Source organism: Protopterus annectens, chromosome 7.part1, assembly GCF_019279795.1.
Source record: "Protopterus annectens isolate FY-2018-M chromosome 7.part1, PAN1.0, whole genome shotgun sequence".
Lineage (NCBI taxonomy): Eukaryota > Metazoa > Chordata > Ceratodontiformes > Protopteridae > Protopterus > Protopterus annectens.
The window spans coordinates 338,743,068-338,759,758 of NC_056740.1; the positions used below are offsets into that span (position 1 = coordinate 338,743,068).

Below are 16,691 nucleotides of genomic sequence, written 5' to 3' on the forward strand. Positions count from 1 at the left end.
TGCACTGCAGTTTTACCTCTGTACTGTGTCAGTTTTGATTATACAAAGTCCCTCTAAAAGTTGATAGAAGTGTTAACAACAAAACACTCAATCAAGTAACAACATTATAAGTAGTCTCCTGGATAAGGGAGATGTCTAAATTGTGATCTTGTTGTCTCCAGCCATGGGAATTGTCTTTGAAAAGCTGAAAAATGCAATCAGAGGAACATATTTAATGTCTACTAAAGAAATATTAATATACTTGTACATCGTATTGCATTTCAGTTTATGTTAAACATGAAATATGATGTGGTTTCAGAACTATTCATGTTTTTTATTCCAATATGACTTTGCAAATATTAATTCAAACACTGGTTTCGGACTCCAGTAGTCTAAAACAATTTCACAACAATGGTATTGTATTATACAGTAATGTCAGTAAATAGTTTTCAACAGATGTATGAAATATACAGTTACAGATTTTAACATGATGTTTATAATACCCTAAATTATTTTGAAATGATACTACCTTAATTTAAATATTTGTACCTTTTTGAAACCTGATTAGAAATAAGTATTATTGAATTACAATAAGATGAGTAAAGAATATATGTATATATTTTAGCTGATTAGATTATCTTAATATATTATTCAATTATCTTTATTTAAAAACTAAGAGGATAAGTGAAACTGATCCAAATATTATTTGTGAGGGTAGGAAGTTTTGTTTGGTTAGATTCACTAACCAAACAAAGAGGTATATTACTTCATAGCGATAGGGAATGTTTTTTAAGGTTAAGAATTACAAGTTTGGAATTTCTTTGTTTTTTTTTTTTTTTTTTATTCTATCACTTTGGTGTCACTCAGAAGCATGCAAAAATCATACAAGAAAAACTTTTTGAATTCTAAATCCAAGATGGAACTAAGAATAAACAATATTTACATAAACTCACACATAAAACAAACTCAAAACTAGGAAATGAAATGTTTATCCATAAATGTTAATGGTCTAAATAATAGTAATAAAAGGAGAAACCTATTCAAGTACATAAACTTACATAAACCACAAATAGTCTTTTTACAAGAGACACACTTATTAGATAGAGATATAAACAACTTAAATATTAATAATTACACAGTACTAATAAACTCTCAATACAAAACAAAAAAAAAAAGAGGAGTAGGTATACTACTTCGCAACTCAACTATAACACCTAAAATAATTACTACTCATCAAGATACATCAGGTATGTTTTGTCTAGTTTCAATAGAGTTAAATAAGGGAATCTATACATTAGTAAATCTATATTGGATCCCAGGACTAGGATTAAAAACAGTTAAACAGCATTTTGAAGAGATAATTCATTTAACTAAGGGTAGCCTGATATTGGCAGGAGACTTCAACTATATAATGAATGAAAAAGATACAGATTCTAAATCCAAAAGAAGAAAACAACCTATCTCTAAAGCACTATCAAAATTTATAGATACATTGTATTTAAAAGATATAAATGAATTTGCAGAACCAGACTCACTAATCTTCACATTTTATTCTCATAGATATAAAACTAACTCTAGAATTGATAGAATATATGTTGCCAATGACCTAATAACAAAAATTGACAAAGTCAGAATCATAAATTGTCCCTTATCTGATCATAATGCCATAGTCTTTGAGATAGAGATTACACCATTTTTTCAAATCCCATTACTAGGATACCTTCCTATATCACAAATTTGACAGATTTCAAAGAATTTTATGAAGAAACAATCAAAAACTTTCTAGAAGTAAATTACACAGAAGATATTTCAGAAATATATGTCTGGGATTCATTAAAAGTAGTTACATATGGGAAGATATTATCCTGGTACATAAATAAAAGGAAGTTATGGAATAAAGATATGCTAGACTTACAAAACAAAGCAGATAAATTGAAACTGGAAATACAAAATGGTAATGCTACTCAAGTTCAAGAACTTACACAAATCAATAAGAAGTATACAGAATTGCTACATCATAAGATTATGATTAACTTAGAAAAGATAAAAATAAACTCATACTCTACTAATTCAGCACACCTGAGATACTTAACTAATAGAACAAAAAAAAAATAAATCTAAGCAAATAAAATAAATATTTATTCCTAATACTAACAAAAGAGTTACGGAACTAAATGACATTTTAGAAGCATTCAGACTCCAATTTAACATTGATAATTCCATAAATACTCAAGATACACCTACTAAGGATATAAAAAATACTTAGAAACAATATTCATATTAAATTAACACAAGAACAAATAGACATTATAAACAAACCAATCAATATGACAGAATTAAAATCACAAATTAAAAAGCTCAAGACAAATAAAGCACCTGACCCACACAGTATGCTACCAGAAATGTATAAATTAATACCCAATCAAGTCATATCTTTATTATTAAAAGTATATGATATAGCCAATAAAGATTTGAATATACCACCCTCTTGGAAATATTCATTGATATCCACAATTATCAAACCAGATAAAGATGAGAAGCAGTGTTCCTCATATAGACCAATATCATTACTCAATATAGACTATAAGATGTTTATGGCTATATACGCAGATAGGATCAAACACTTTCTTCCTTTCTTAATTCACAAAGATCAAACAAGTTTTATTAAAGGAAGAAATACTTCAGATAATACTAAAAGAATACTAACATTAATAGATTATAGCAAACATAAAGTCCTAGATTTAAATGTAATCTCATTAGATATTAATAAAGCTTTTGATTTGGTTAACTGGAACTTTCACTAGTTTTAAAAGAATATAACTTTCCTTCTAATTTTAATAATCTTATCCAAATACTGTATGAAAAATCTACTGCATATGTTAAACTGGGATCATATAGATCAGGCCCTATAACAATCAAAAAGGGAACTAAACAAGGTTGCCCTTTATCACCATTGTTATTTGCATTACTCATAGAACCCTTTGCAAATCAAATCAGATCAAACAATAACATAAAGGGCATTTGTATTAATAAAATGTTAAACCTTAAAACCCAACTCTTTGCTGATGACATACTGTTAACTCTCTCAGATGCAAATGAGTCTTTGAATGCTCTATTTAACTCCATGAATAAATTTCAAAATATTTCAGGCTTAAAATTTAATGAAAACAAAACTAAAATTATGCCCTGTAATTGTAAAAAAAAATAATATAAACAAAAGATTTTCCAAATATATAGTAACAGAAAGTAAATTATTATATCTGGGAATAAATCTACTCAACGAATTAACAGATTCACTAATATTTAACTATAATAAAATACTAGACAAAATAGAACAAACAATTGGTTACTGGAATAAATATATCTTTTCAACAGCAGACAGATTATATCTTATTAAAATAATCATATTTCCCAAAATATTATACTTAATACAAAATTTTTCATTGCTACCTCCCAAATATATTATTCAAAGATACAATAAACTAATGTTAAATTTTCTATGGTTTCCAAATAAACCCCGTATAGCCTTAAATAAACATTTGCCAGATTGGGAAGATGGTGGAATTAATTTACCGGATATTGATTTATATATTACCTCATCTGTTATTAAAAACATAACACTATGGTTAAATAATTCATACACACCTATATGGAAACAAGCCCATGAGCAGATTTACATAGAAATCAATTATAATCACATACAAGACAACTTAACAGTAATACCATCACCCCTTATATGGATGTTAAAAGATTATTTTTTAGGGAAAAGGAATAATATTAATAAATTGCCAACAAACTATATAAGCTCTACACTTTTAGAGTTCAAAACATATATAAACAAAATACCAAATATTAATTCTTGGATTTTTCTTATTTTCTCTATAGCTTTTACACCAAATATTCTAGATACAGTCCAAATATCTAAAATAAATATACTTAAAGAAGAAACATTACTCTTTTGGCATCAACTTATAGAGAAAGGGAAAATTCTAACAAAGGAACAGATAATTTATAATTATAATATAAATAAAGACAATTGGCTGTTTTTACAAAATCTAAGGCATTTTATTATAAATAAAATAGAACAAATGCAACCTTCAGTTAGACATGAAGCTCCAAAACTCATTGAATACCTTACTCTTATCACAAAGCAGCCTTATCAGGGTACAGGTTATTTGTCTAATATCTATAAAATTGTTAAAAAAACAAAAAACTATCATGAAAAATCATACTGGGATTATACTTTAATAAACAACCATCCTCCAGTTGAAGAAGAAAAAAGTAATATTCTAAAATCTTCCAAATTTTCTACATTATCAAAATACTGGCAATTATTCATTTGGAGATATCTACACAGAAGTTTCTATACACCACATAGGTTAGCCAAAATGTATTCTATTGAAGATCAATGTTGGAGATGCCATACCAAGATAAAAGCAGATTGGCAGCATGTGTATTATGAATGTATATGTCTCAATATGTACTGGAAATCCATTAACTATTTTTTTCAGTCTGTTTATAATGATAATTTTCAATTAACAAAGTCTTTAATTTTATTCAACTCTCCTATTCCAAACTGTGTACCAAAAAAAGACACTAAAATCCTATGGTCACTATTGGCAATTTCACGTAAAATCATAACTATACACTGGAAAAATGAGGCTTCACCTACGTTCAAGGAATTTGAGACTTTAACAACAGTTGCTCACATGGAAATATTAACAGTGAAGAACAGAACTAAAAAAATTACTTCTTACTATTACTCTTGGATGAAAGTACTGGAAATACTTGAAAAGATCGAAGAAGATATATCATCTTATGTTTCTAACTTTATATAATATAGAATTTCAATGTTATTTGCATAGACACCAATGTAAATAGTTATATAATGGTTTGAAGTTAGTAATGTTTTAGAATTGTAAATATGTTATTTATCTTTATTTCATGTAATGTTTAAGACATCTTATTTGAAATAATAAAAAAAAAATATTTAGTGGAATATATTCACAGGCACATGGGAAAGAAAACGTCAAAGAAAAATGCTGTATTGGTTACTTCAATATATGTTTATATGATAATAGAAGTGTTTTGGTAAAATCAGTGAAATTGATGTACTTTACCCACAACAATAAAATATATCAAAATATTTTTATGTGCAGGATTGAAATGTTTATGATGGTTAACGTAAAAATAAACATATATTTTCTTTGAAGCTTACCTTTGTATATTGCCCACAAGTTTTCATCTTACACTTTAAATCACACTTCTAATAAAGCTAAGTAAAAATGTAGTACAGTATGTGGTACTTATGGAAACATCTCAAAATAAACTCTTCAGTTGTATTTTGCTGATTAAAGAGCAAACTGCAAATAAAGAACAAACAACATTGTGAATGAGAAAAATACAAATAAATAAATCTAAAGGTGAAGATAGATGAAACCTAATGCTTCCTTTTATTTTTGTTTAGTTTTGTGAAGTAATATCTCTCATCTGGTTGAAGCACCTCTCTGGGAAACTTGTGCGGATTATGTTGGACTATACAGATTATGTGAAGCTCTGCTCTAAATTGAAAGCTACCATCACTGAGCAAAAGGAATGGCCAGACATACAGCACTTACTGTGTAAGTACCTTTTCAAACTAAATGCAGTTATTACTGTTTCATTTGCTTACATTTTAAAAATGTAAAAAGCAAGTGTTTTGCTATGTAAAATGTAACAAACCAGTTTACAATTATTTGACCTTTGTTATTTAAAAGTCAGTAATGTTTAGATTCAGAAATGACTCTCAATATTTTGTTATACTTTTCTCCAGGTTTTCACTCACTCACTCACTCACTCACTCACTCACTCACTCACTCACTCACTCACTCACTCACTCACTCACTCACTCACTCTTTCATTCTTTTTCTTATAGTAATTGTACCTTATTGACGGTCATAGGGAGTGTAGAAACTATCCCAGCAACTAGCAAAAGGCAGAGAAGTAAGGATGATTAGTTTGCCTTTTCATCATAGGACACACACACACACACACACACACACACACACACACACACACACACACACACACAGACACACAGACACACACACACACACACACACACACACACACACACACACACACACACACACACACACACACGCTTTGTCTATAACAGTTTGGAGGATCACCAGTTTACCTACCAGCATCTCTCTGAGATGCTTCTGTTATGAAAGAATGAAGTTTAAATATTTGCTGTGGACAATGCGTCACATTAAAACTTGGGAAAGGAACTGTCACATACCTGCATTCCCAAAGGCAGTTTGTCTACTCTGCCATTCTGTTTTATTATCACTTATATATTATTATACTCTCTGTGTTTTGTGTGTCTGGTCAGTTGTTGACCCCAGGCCGAGACCGAAATTTCCCAGAACTGTTCAGTACTTTACCTTGGTAACAAATTCAAATAACTAAATACAAGCGTGTAGTTTCTTATCACAAAGCACATACATGCAGGATTTTCAATGGAGAACCACATAAGGGATGGCTTTTTTAGGGTTAAAGGTAGCATAGGAAGCCAGAGCTGACAGAAATTTCCTGTAAACCAATTAGTGAGCCATGAAAGTGTATATTTGCAAAAAAAAAAGAAGCTATTGCTTTATCAGACTGAATATAGAAAAGAGCTGTGCACTGTGTATACTGCAGACAGGGTCTATATTACATAAACGAAAACTCAGAATCTCAAATGCTCGGATGAGCGAAAACGCAGGTAATCAAAATTGCTATTGTGGGGGGCTGCGCCCCCCAACCCCCTAAAAATATATTCCAACTCCAAGATCGTACTACAGTGAGGAAAGGGCACATTTTCCGATCTTCGCTGTATCGGGATCTCACAATATCACTTTCAATTACCTGCGTTTTTGCTCATCTGAGCAGTCGAGGAACCCAGCAGACAGAGGGGTCTAACGAGCTCTGCACTGTATAAGAGAAGATAATGCTTTGTTACATATTGCATATCTGCAGAAAGTAATAGAGAGACATAGAAGGACCCCAGAAGGACACTTGAATATGGAAAAGTTGTGCACCAGGTATCACTGGCCACATTAACAAGTACAGGCAAGGTGCAGGAAAAACAGGGCCAAGGTGATTTAGAGGGATACATTTACCATGTAGAACAGCAAGCAGATGATAAGATATACTGGTGTTGTTCAGAAAAGGAAGGATGCAGTATGTTAAGGAAAGGCCATAACTTTGTCCTTTGCAGGATAACAAGTTGCTGCTACAGACCTGTCCACACCTTCATGAACCCAACATTGCAGGGTTAGGGGCAGAGCACTTCATGTGTCATATAAAGAAGGAGGTGAAAACATCAAAGGACAGCACAGGCACCATTATACAATGCTGCACCATGGCTAGCTCTGGATGGTGGGGTCTTATAGCATGTGCTGTCCAAGTGGAGTTAGCAGATGATCATTTACCAGTTATAGAGAAAGGAGCAGGACAGGCAGTCAAGATATACCTTGATCATACCTGGGAAATCACTAGCAAATCATTGAGGACTGATGTCAGAAAATAATGACAGATATTTGAGTTTCAGACTTCATATCCTTCAGAAAATCCATGCTAATTGCAAAACCTGTTAGTCTACAAATTTCTAAATTTGTAAAAGCAGTATTAAAAATTTGTCCCTATTTGTGGGCCTTTGTCCCCCCATTATTTGTGGAGTCTGCACATGATATGATTTTCTTCAGAATGTCTTGCATATTATAACTCCTCTCCTCTAGTTATGTATGCAAAACAGTTATGTAGGAAACCGTGTGATGTCAACCATCTACCTTCGAGGGATAGCATGCATTCACCCCATATTTTTAATAATGTGGTCAGAAACCAAATATTTAGAGCCTCAAGGCTAATTGTTCGAGAGAATGATTTTAATAGCCAAGTTAATGTTTTGCATAGAGAACTAGAGGAGAGGAGTTATGAGTTTCAAGACATTCTGAGCAATATTAATTTAATTGAATGTCTGAGGACCACCAAAGCTAAACCATATTTTTCTAGACGGGATAATAAATGCAAACAGGTAAGGAATACTTCAACTGAGAAGATTTCCTTTGTATTATTCAACTAATGTTTCTTCCTATATGGAAGTTATAAGAAAATACTGGAATATTCTGACCACTGATAAGGAAACAAAGTAAATTAGTAGACCCTAGACCCAGGTTTTTGTTCAAAAATATGAAGTCTCTGAAGAGACAACTTTGTTACCTTGTTAGTAAATCATATGAATATAAGGTTAAAGCTACCACACCTTCTGGTAAGTGCTCTATTTGTCAATTTATTGACAGCACAGCACAGTTTGAACATCCTGACCAAAAGACAATTTATCGTTTTGAAGTGTTTGCTACTTGCAACACTGAGCATATAGTTTACTTGGTCTATTGTTTAAAATGTTTGAAGTTGTATGCAGGCAAGACTGACAGGTCATTGAAAGAGGGAATTAAGGAACACATTGATTATATCTATAAGAACAGTAAAGTTAGTGCCCTGGTGAAGCATGTTCAGGCTATTAGTCCAGAGCACACATTTAAATTTATGGCCATAGGTAGAGTCTTTGAAACTATAATGGGTGGTGATATTAGAAATGTAACGGAACAACTAGAAGTTAAATGGATAATCAGATTGAGGGGTGACTATGGTCATGGACAGAATGAGCTTGTACCTATTGAGCCTCAGTTAAAATCCAGACCTTTAACTAGATAATTATGTTTAGCAATTTTTTGTTATTTATTTAATATAGTCTTATTTTTTTATATAAATTTTGTATATTTTTGTATAACGTTTTAAAGGTTTTTCTCTATGTAGGTGGTATATACCAGGTCTAAACAATATGTAACTGTGTGTTTAAATTTTATGACATGATTAGTTAGCAATCAGTGGTTGTATACTTAATGGAGTAGTTTGCAGAGATAAGTAGTAGCATCTGATGAAGCAGCAGAAGCTGTAAAAGTGCTTATGAGTTTTGAATAAGCTGTCTTTTTTACACTGGAGCATTTTGCCATTTTTGAGTCCTACCATTTTGTTAGAATATATTATTTTTTTTCTATTTCGTTGTGTTTTAAGGCAGTACAGTTGATCTGATCTGACAATTTTCTGTCATTTTTTACTGTTTTATACAGTGGATATAAAAAGTTTACTAAAACCAAATAATTGTAGCAAACTGGTGAAAATAAAAACTAAAAAACACAAATTCACCAGTAGGACTAGTAGACACAAGTTTATAAACTTGTGTCTACTAGTCCTACTGGTGAATTTGTGGTTTTTAGATATAAAAAGTTTTCACACCCCTGTTAAAATGCCAGGTTTTTGTGATATAAAAAAATGAGACAACAATAAATAATTTCAAAACTTTTCCCACTTTTAATGTGACATATAACCTGTACTATTCAATTGAAAAACAAACAAATCTGTTAGGGGAAAAATATAAAAAATAAAAAAATGTACAATAAGCTGGTTGCATAAGTGTGCATACCCTTAAACTAATACTTTGTTGAAGTACCTTTTGATTTAATTACAGCATTCAACATTCTTGGATAGGAGTCTATCAGCATGGCACATCATGACTTTGCAATATTTGCCCACTCTTCCTTGCAAAAGTGCTTCAAATCTGTCAGATTTGGAGGGCATCTCTTGTGCACAGCCCTCTTCAGGTCACCCCACAGATTTTCTTTTGGATTTAGATCTGGGCTCTGGCTGGGCCATTCCAAAACTTAAATTTTCCTTTGGTGAAGCCATTCTTTTGTTGATTTGGATGTATGCTTGGGGTCATTGTCGTGTTGAAAGATGAAATTCCTCTTCATTTTCAGCTTTCTAGCAGACACCTGAAGGTTTTGGGACAAAAGTGATTGGTATTTGGAATTGTTCATAATTCCCTCCACCTTGACTAAAACCTCAGTTCCAGCTGAAGAAAAGCAACCCCAAAACATGATACTGCCACCACCATGCTTCACCGTGGGGATGGTGTTCTTTTGGTGATGCAAAGTCTTATTTTTGCACCAAACATACCTTTTGAAATTGTGGCCAAAAAGTTCAACCTTGTTCTCATCAGATCATAACACATTTTCCCACATGTTTTTGGGAGACTTGATGTATTGTTTTGCAAATTTTAGCCGGGCCTGGATGTTATTCTGTGTAAGAAAAGGCTTCCGTCTTGCAACCCTACCCCATAGCCCAGACATATAGAGAATATGGGAGATTGTTGTCACATGTAGTACACAACAAATACTTGCCAGAAATTCCTGCAGCTCCGTCAGTGTTGCTGTAGGTCTCAAGGCAGCCTCCCTGACCAGTTTTATTCTTGTCTTTTCATCAGTTTTGAAGGGACATGCAGTTCTTTGCAATGTCAGTGTTGTCCCATATTTCCTCCACTTTTTGATGACTGTCTTCACTGTATTCCATATATCCAATGCTGTGGGAATTCGTTTGCACCCTTCTCCCTTTCGACAATGGGATCCCTCTGATGCTTTGTAAGCTCTCAGTGAACCATGGCTTTTGCTGTAGCAGGCAACTGAGTAAATGTCAGGAAAATCCTACTAGGACAGCTGAACTTTATTTGGGGTTAATCAGAGTCTTTTTAATTGATGGCAGGTGTGTACCCAATAAAACTGAATGCTGTAATTAAATCAAAAGGTGCTTCAACAAAGTATTAGTTTAAGGGTGTGCACACTTATGCAACCAGCTTATTGTACATTTTTTATTTTTTATGTTTTCTTCCCTAACAGATTTGTTTGTTTTTCAATTGAATTGTACAGGTTATAGATCACATTAAAGGTAGGAAAAGTTTTGGAATGATTTATTGTGGTCTCATTTTTTTATATCACAAAAAATGGCATTTTAACAGGGCTGTGTAAACTTTTTATATCCATTGTATATGTATGTGTGTGTGTGTGTGTGAATATATATATATATATATATATATATATATATATATATATATATATATATATATATATATATATATATTATTTGCTGTATGTTGCCCATTGCCATGGCTTCATCTTCACTATACATGTCTGCAGACTTAGTTAATGGAGTTCTACCATCTTTGCACATGTGGGTTTGTGTACATAGTGTGCATGCATACACTCTACTCCTAATCAAGCTCCATCTCATCTCTTTATGCTTGTTTGCTGAATAGAGCAGGAAATGTCTCTGTTGTGTGCAAAGCACATGACATTGCAGGCTTGCTAGTTCAGTATTCAAGAACTTTACGGATAAGCCATTTTTTGATGTGGGTGGAAACAGGGGCACCCTTAAAGATCTCATGTACACACATAAAGGACATGCAGACTCTGCAAAGAAGGCCCACCAGCTAAGAATTGAACCAGAGCACTAAGTGCTTTGAGGCAGCAGTCCTGTTACACCACTGCACCTCTCAAGGTTTTGTCTGGACAAATAGAAGTTTCAGTTTTGAATATGTGCTGTATTTTGATTCAGATACTTGTCTGTTTTTGATTAAAGTTATGCAGGGAACCCTTTTAACAAGTTTTGCACCTTACTGAAGTTTCTGTTTTTTCCCCAAACAGGAAACTGCATTTGCCTTCTTGGAATGTTACTTCAAACTGCAATTCTCTATGCCCCTCTCCAGTATCACAGAACTGGGTAACAAAGCACAGAGCGATAGATATCACTATTGTCATTGGAGATGTAACGCACATGCAGGAACAGGAGTGAATATTGGCATATTTGTGAAGGTGGGGTTTGATACGACAAGGGGGGGCTAAACACCCCTAGGTGTCATTTTAGAAAAGAGAAATGGCTGGCACACAGACATTGTACAGTGAAAGTCAAGGATGGTTAATTTTCTACTAGTTTAATGAAAAGACTTTATTTCAGCCATATGGGCTAAATTGATAACAGTAAACCTTTCTCTGATCGGAGCAGTACATCTTAACTCAGTGCCAAAATATCAAATTGAGAACAGTAAAGGGATAGATGGTGAATCAAATGGACTCATAACAAACATCTTTCTCTTGCCTTTTGTCTTATACCAAAAAGGGGATTATAATTATACATGAAGGAACTTAAAAATAAATAAATGTGACTAGTTTTGCACCTTGAATTTAAACTGCTGCATATAAAAAGTGCAACATATCACTCTTTGCAGGTAGATAATGTAAATAGAGCCAGAGTATCTAAAAGCTTTGTATTTCCGCAGTCAAGCACAGTCTTGAAATATATTTACAACACTAAAGATGATTTGTCATTTCAGTAAATCAGTGATGCCTTTTCATCAGGCTTCATTTTAAGGTTATTAATGAGCTACATTAAAGTTCTGAGAGATGGCCAGACAGGCCAATATTGACGCAGCCATGAGAGTAGGTTTTGGCCTTGACAGCAGTTTAGTAATGAGTGCAAGGAGACCTCGGAAAATGACCTCTTTTAGTGAGTACAATCCCCCATTTAAACAGCACAAGTCACTTAAGTAATAAATAAAATCACCTCTTTTAGTGAGTACAATCTCCCATTTAAACAGCGCAAGTCACTTAAGTAATAAATAAAATGACCTCTTTTAGTGAGTACAATCCCCCATTTAAACAGCGCAAGTCACTTAAGTAATAAATAAAATGACCACTTTTAGTGAGTACAATCCCCCATTTAAACAGCGCAAGTCACTTAAGTAATAAATAAAATGACCTCTTTTAGTGAGTACAATCCCCCATTTAAACAGCACAAGTCACTTAAGTAATAAATAAAATGACCTCTTTTAGTGAGTACAATCCCCCATTTAAACAGCACAAGTCACTTAAGTAATAAATAAAATGACCTCTTTTAGTGAGTACAATCCCCCATTTAAACAGCGCAAGTCACTTAAGTAATAAATAAAATGACCTCTTTTAGTGAGTACAATCCCCCATTTAAACAGCGCAAGTCACTTAAGTAATAAATAAAATGACCTCTTTTAGTGAGTACAATCCCCCATTTAAACAGCGCAAGTCACTTAAGTAATAAATAAAATGACCTCTTTTAGTGAGTACAATCCCCCATTTAAACAGCACAAGTCACTTAAGTAATAAATAAAATGACCTCTTTTAGTGAGTACAATCCCCCATTTAAACAGCGCAAGTCACTTAAGTAATAAATAAAATCACCTCTTTTAGTGAGTACAATCCCCCAGTTAAACAGCACAAGTCACTAAAGTAATAAATTGCACAAAATTCATCTGTTGCAAGGAATTCTGTCTTTCAGTTGGTATAATGTAATTTGCAGTTTGTTGACTAAAATCTCACACCATTGAAACCATTATAATGGCACATGGTGCAAGATGGCCGTCTGGCATTAGCTGAGCCATTATGATGGCACTTGCAAAACTGCAGCACAAAGACAGCAGTCAGTATGCAATGGAATATGTGATTTGACAATGTTTTTATGCAAAAATGGAAACATAATATATTAAAGAATATTCCTAGCTGATGTGATAAGTTGTAATCACATCATATAGGTGCTGGGACTAATGACCTATATCAGCTTGAAGATGACAATGCCTTCCTCTGTGTGGGTGCACTGTTCTGTGGACTAATGAGGGTGGCGACCAGAGAAGCATCTTGGCACCCAGACACCAGCTGCCAGACCATCCTTTGCATTGCTTTGTCTCCTTTGAGGGATTGTGGCATTGGCTGGCCTTGATTTGCCCAGGTGGGTGCACCCGTCCTCCCACTCCAGCTTCTGCAGTCATCGAAGCCACTGGTCTAACCCAGAATATGTGCATTATAGTCAGGACTTTATTCTTCTACACCAGTGCAGCTGGCATATAAAATATGCTTTTTGTTAACTATAACAATACAGTTAATCATATTGCACTAAAGCTTTATAGTAGACTTTCCACAGAGGCAAGTGATGCAGGATAATTTCCATCATAAAATAAATATGTCATTCCACATGCTCCTGAATAGTTGACAATCATGATACTTATACCTACAAAGAATGCTGGGATACGTAAAATGAAAGTGACACACATCTTGACAGTTAAGTGCACAGAAGCCACATGCTGTTTTTTTTTTCTGTTCTTACTGTTAGTGCAGTGGTTAGCGTTGTCGCCTCACAGCAAAAGGTTCTCCCATTCAATTCTCAGCTGGAGCACCTTCTGTGTGGAGTCTGCATGTTTTCCCCGCGGTTGAGTGACATTTAAAGACATGCAGGTAGGTGCATGCATCAATGGGTGTGCCTTCTTTGAAGGTTGGGTGTTGGGCTGGCAACTTGGCACTGTAAAAAATTCACTGCCAATCATTAGCGGACCGGAGTTCCGCTGTGGCGACCCCTAACCGGGAAAAGCCGAAAGACATTAGTACTGTTAGTTTCTTGAAAGAAGTAGATGTAATCACAGTTTACTATCAAAATTCTGAGTGCAGATGTTCTGCAAATGGGATATCAGATGGCAGATGGTCGATTGCCGTGTTGTCAACCATCAGTGGTTCATAGCGAATGCCACTGTGCATTGGCTGATATGAAGTCGATCTAAGGGCTAGAGATCACGGTACAGTGGGGATTGGGACATTCATCCCTTTCCTCACTGTAGTGCGATCTCAGAGTTGGAATATGTAGTTAGCAGGAGGTGTGGGGGTGCAGGGAGGGCTTGCCGCCTGCGAAGACGTGATGTAATTTGTGCACTGTATGTTTTTGTGTTCGACATTAACATCGACTCTGTAGTTGTCAGGTATATGAGTCGATGTTGTGAGCAGACTTTATTTTTCATTTGCGCATTCTGTTAGTGTTTCTGACCGGGAATTCAATTGTTTTGCAACATTTTGATAGTAAACCTGCAATCACAGAACAAAGGTTAAACCATGTTAGTGATCATAAAATGCAGGAAGCCATGAAACAAACTGATGACTGCTGAATATTTTATTAATAATATTCTTCTCCCACAGCATTCTTGGAGTTTTCAAAATTCTTAATCTGAGTTAGAATGCGGTACATTGCTATTAAGCTGATTAAAGTACACATAATCTAAAGCAAACTTATTGTGTTTAATTCAGTGTAACAAAAATGGTCTTGTAGTTAGTCTTTAATTCTATATATATTTTTATTATAGCAAATACACGCTCACTGAAGCACCTTTGCAGGCTGAAGATTCGAAAGTGCATGGGACGGTTGCACCTGCGCTGTCCTGTCTTCATGACATTCCTTCATCTGCCCAAGCGCCTGAAAGACTACATATTGTACAAGGAGTATGACCTTTACGGCCAAGGAAGGCTGACCGCCTTGCACTAGTTGTTGCAGTTTTCTATTCTATATAACATGGTTTTGCTGAGATATCATCAGCTGCAGTACTGATTGCTAATTTATCACAATGCCAGCACCATTTAGGATTTAAAGGGAGCCCTGTCTTTGGGCTACACAGAATTAATTGAAACTGTTTTAACAGAATACATTGAGCCTTTTCTCCAATGGAATATGTGATTTGACAAATTATTAAGATAGGACAGTCCATGTTTTACCCAACAATGTTTTTATTCAAATATGGAAATATAATATATTAATGAAGAATATTCCTGACTGATGTACAGTAAATGAGATTTATGAAGAGCTGCTAATATGTAAATGGCATGTAGACTGTTGCAATATTTAGGAAAAGAATTCACATTTTATATGTGCTGTTTATTTCCTCCTTGAAAGCAAACAGAACCTGCTTGAAATAAGATTTTTAATGTAAAAACCATAATGCTAAACCACTGTCTGAATATATTGGTCCTTATGACAGAAAGATAAAAACCTAAGTGGGGGATGTTATCATTGATTTATATTTTGTATGGTGGAAGAGGTGGATAAAATTGATTGGTAAGATGGTTTTATATTGAGGATGATATAAATATAGTGATTTGGGGGTAAAGTGTTGTGTACAGTCGATGGGTGGGTATTGGCGACTAAATGTGATACACACACACACACACACACACACACACACACACACACACACACACACACACACACACACACACACACACACAAACAGTGCCAGAAAAGGGATGCATGATGAGGGGGTATTACATAAAATCCTGCAAACTGGAAGACAGTTGGATTCAATGGTGTGAGGTTTCAGTCAACACGCTACAAATTAAAGTATAACATCTGACAGAGAGAACTCCTGGCAAGAGATGTATTTGGTGCAATTTATTAAGTGACTTGTATTGTGTAAAATGGGGGACAGTATTCATTAAAAGAGGAAGTTTTGAAGGCAGCCTAGCAGGTGTGAGATGGCTAAGTGCTAAGAGAATAAAATTTGACCAATACACACATTAATAGGAGAAGTTTGCAACACTCAAGGTTTGCCTATTTCCACTAAGGACAATAACCTCAGAGTTGAATATATGATGTCAGGTGTGCAAGCACCTGACACATGGGGGAGTGGGGGGACAGGCTGTACATAAGAAAGCACATGGCACATGGGGGAGTGGGGGGCCAGGCTGTACATAAGAAAGCACACGGCACATGGGGGAGTGGGGGCCTGGCTGTACATGAGAAAGCACATGGCACATGGGAGAGTGGGGGGGGGGTGCAGGTTGTACATGAGAAAGCACCCAGCACATGGGAGTGTGGGAAGCCATGCTGTACATAAGAAAGACATTCCCAAAGGGTAACCATTCACAGTACTTCATGGCTCCCCAGCACATGGGAGTGTGGGGAGCCATGCTGTACATAAGAAAGACATTCCCAAAGGGCAGCCATTCACTGTACTT

The 16,691-nt window shown here is 34.6% G+C and overlaps 1 protein-coding gene across 3 annotated transcripts in view; it reads left to right on the plus strand.

Moving 5' to 3' along the window:
* The window catches only part of ASB14 (ankyrin repeat and SOCS box containing 14), a 568,121-nt gene extending 551,725 nt beyond the window's left edge, over nt 1-16,396 (plus strand). For all 3 annotated transcript variants that reach the window (XM_044078761.1, XM_044078762.1, XM_044078763.1), the window contains 2 exons: nt 5,447-5,600; nt 15,047-16,396. In XM_044078761.1, the coding sequence (XP_043934696.1) occupies nt 5,447-5,600; nt 15,047-15,225 (333 nt within the window). In that variant the 3' untranslated portion in view covers nt 15,226-16,396. The remainder of the gene's footprint in view (nt 1-5,446; nt 5,601-15,046) is intronic.
* Nucleotides 16,397-16,691: the final 295 nt, after the last annotated feature.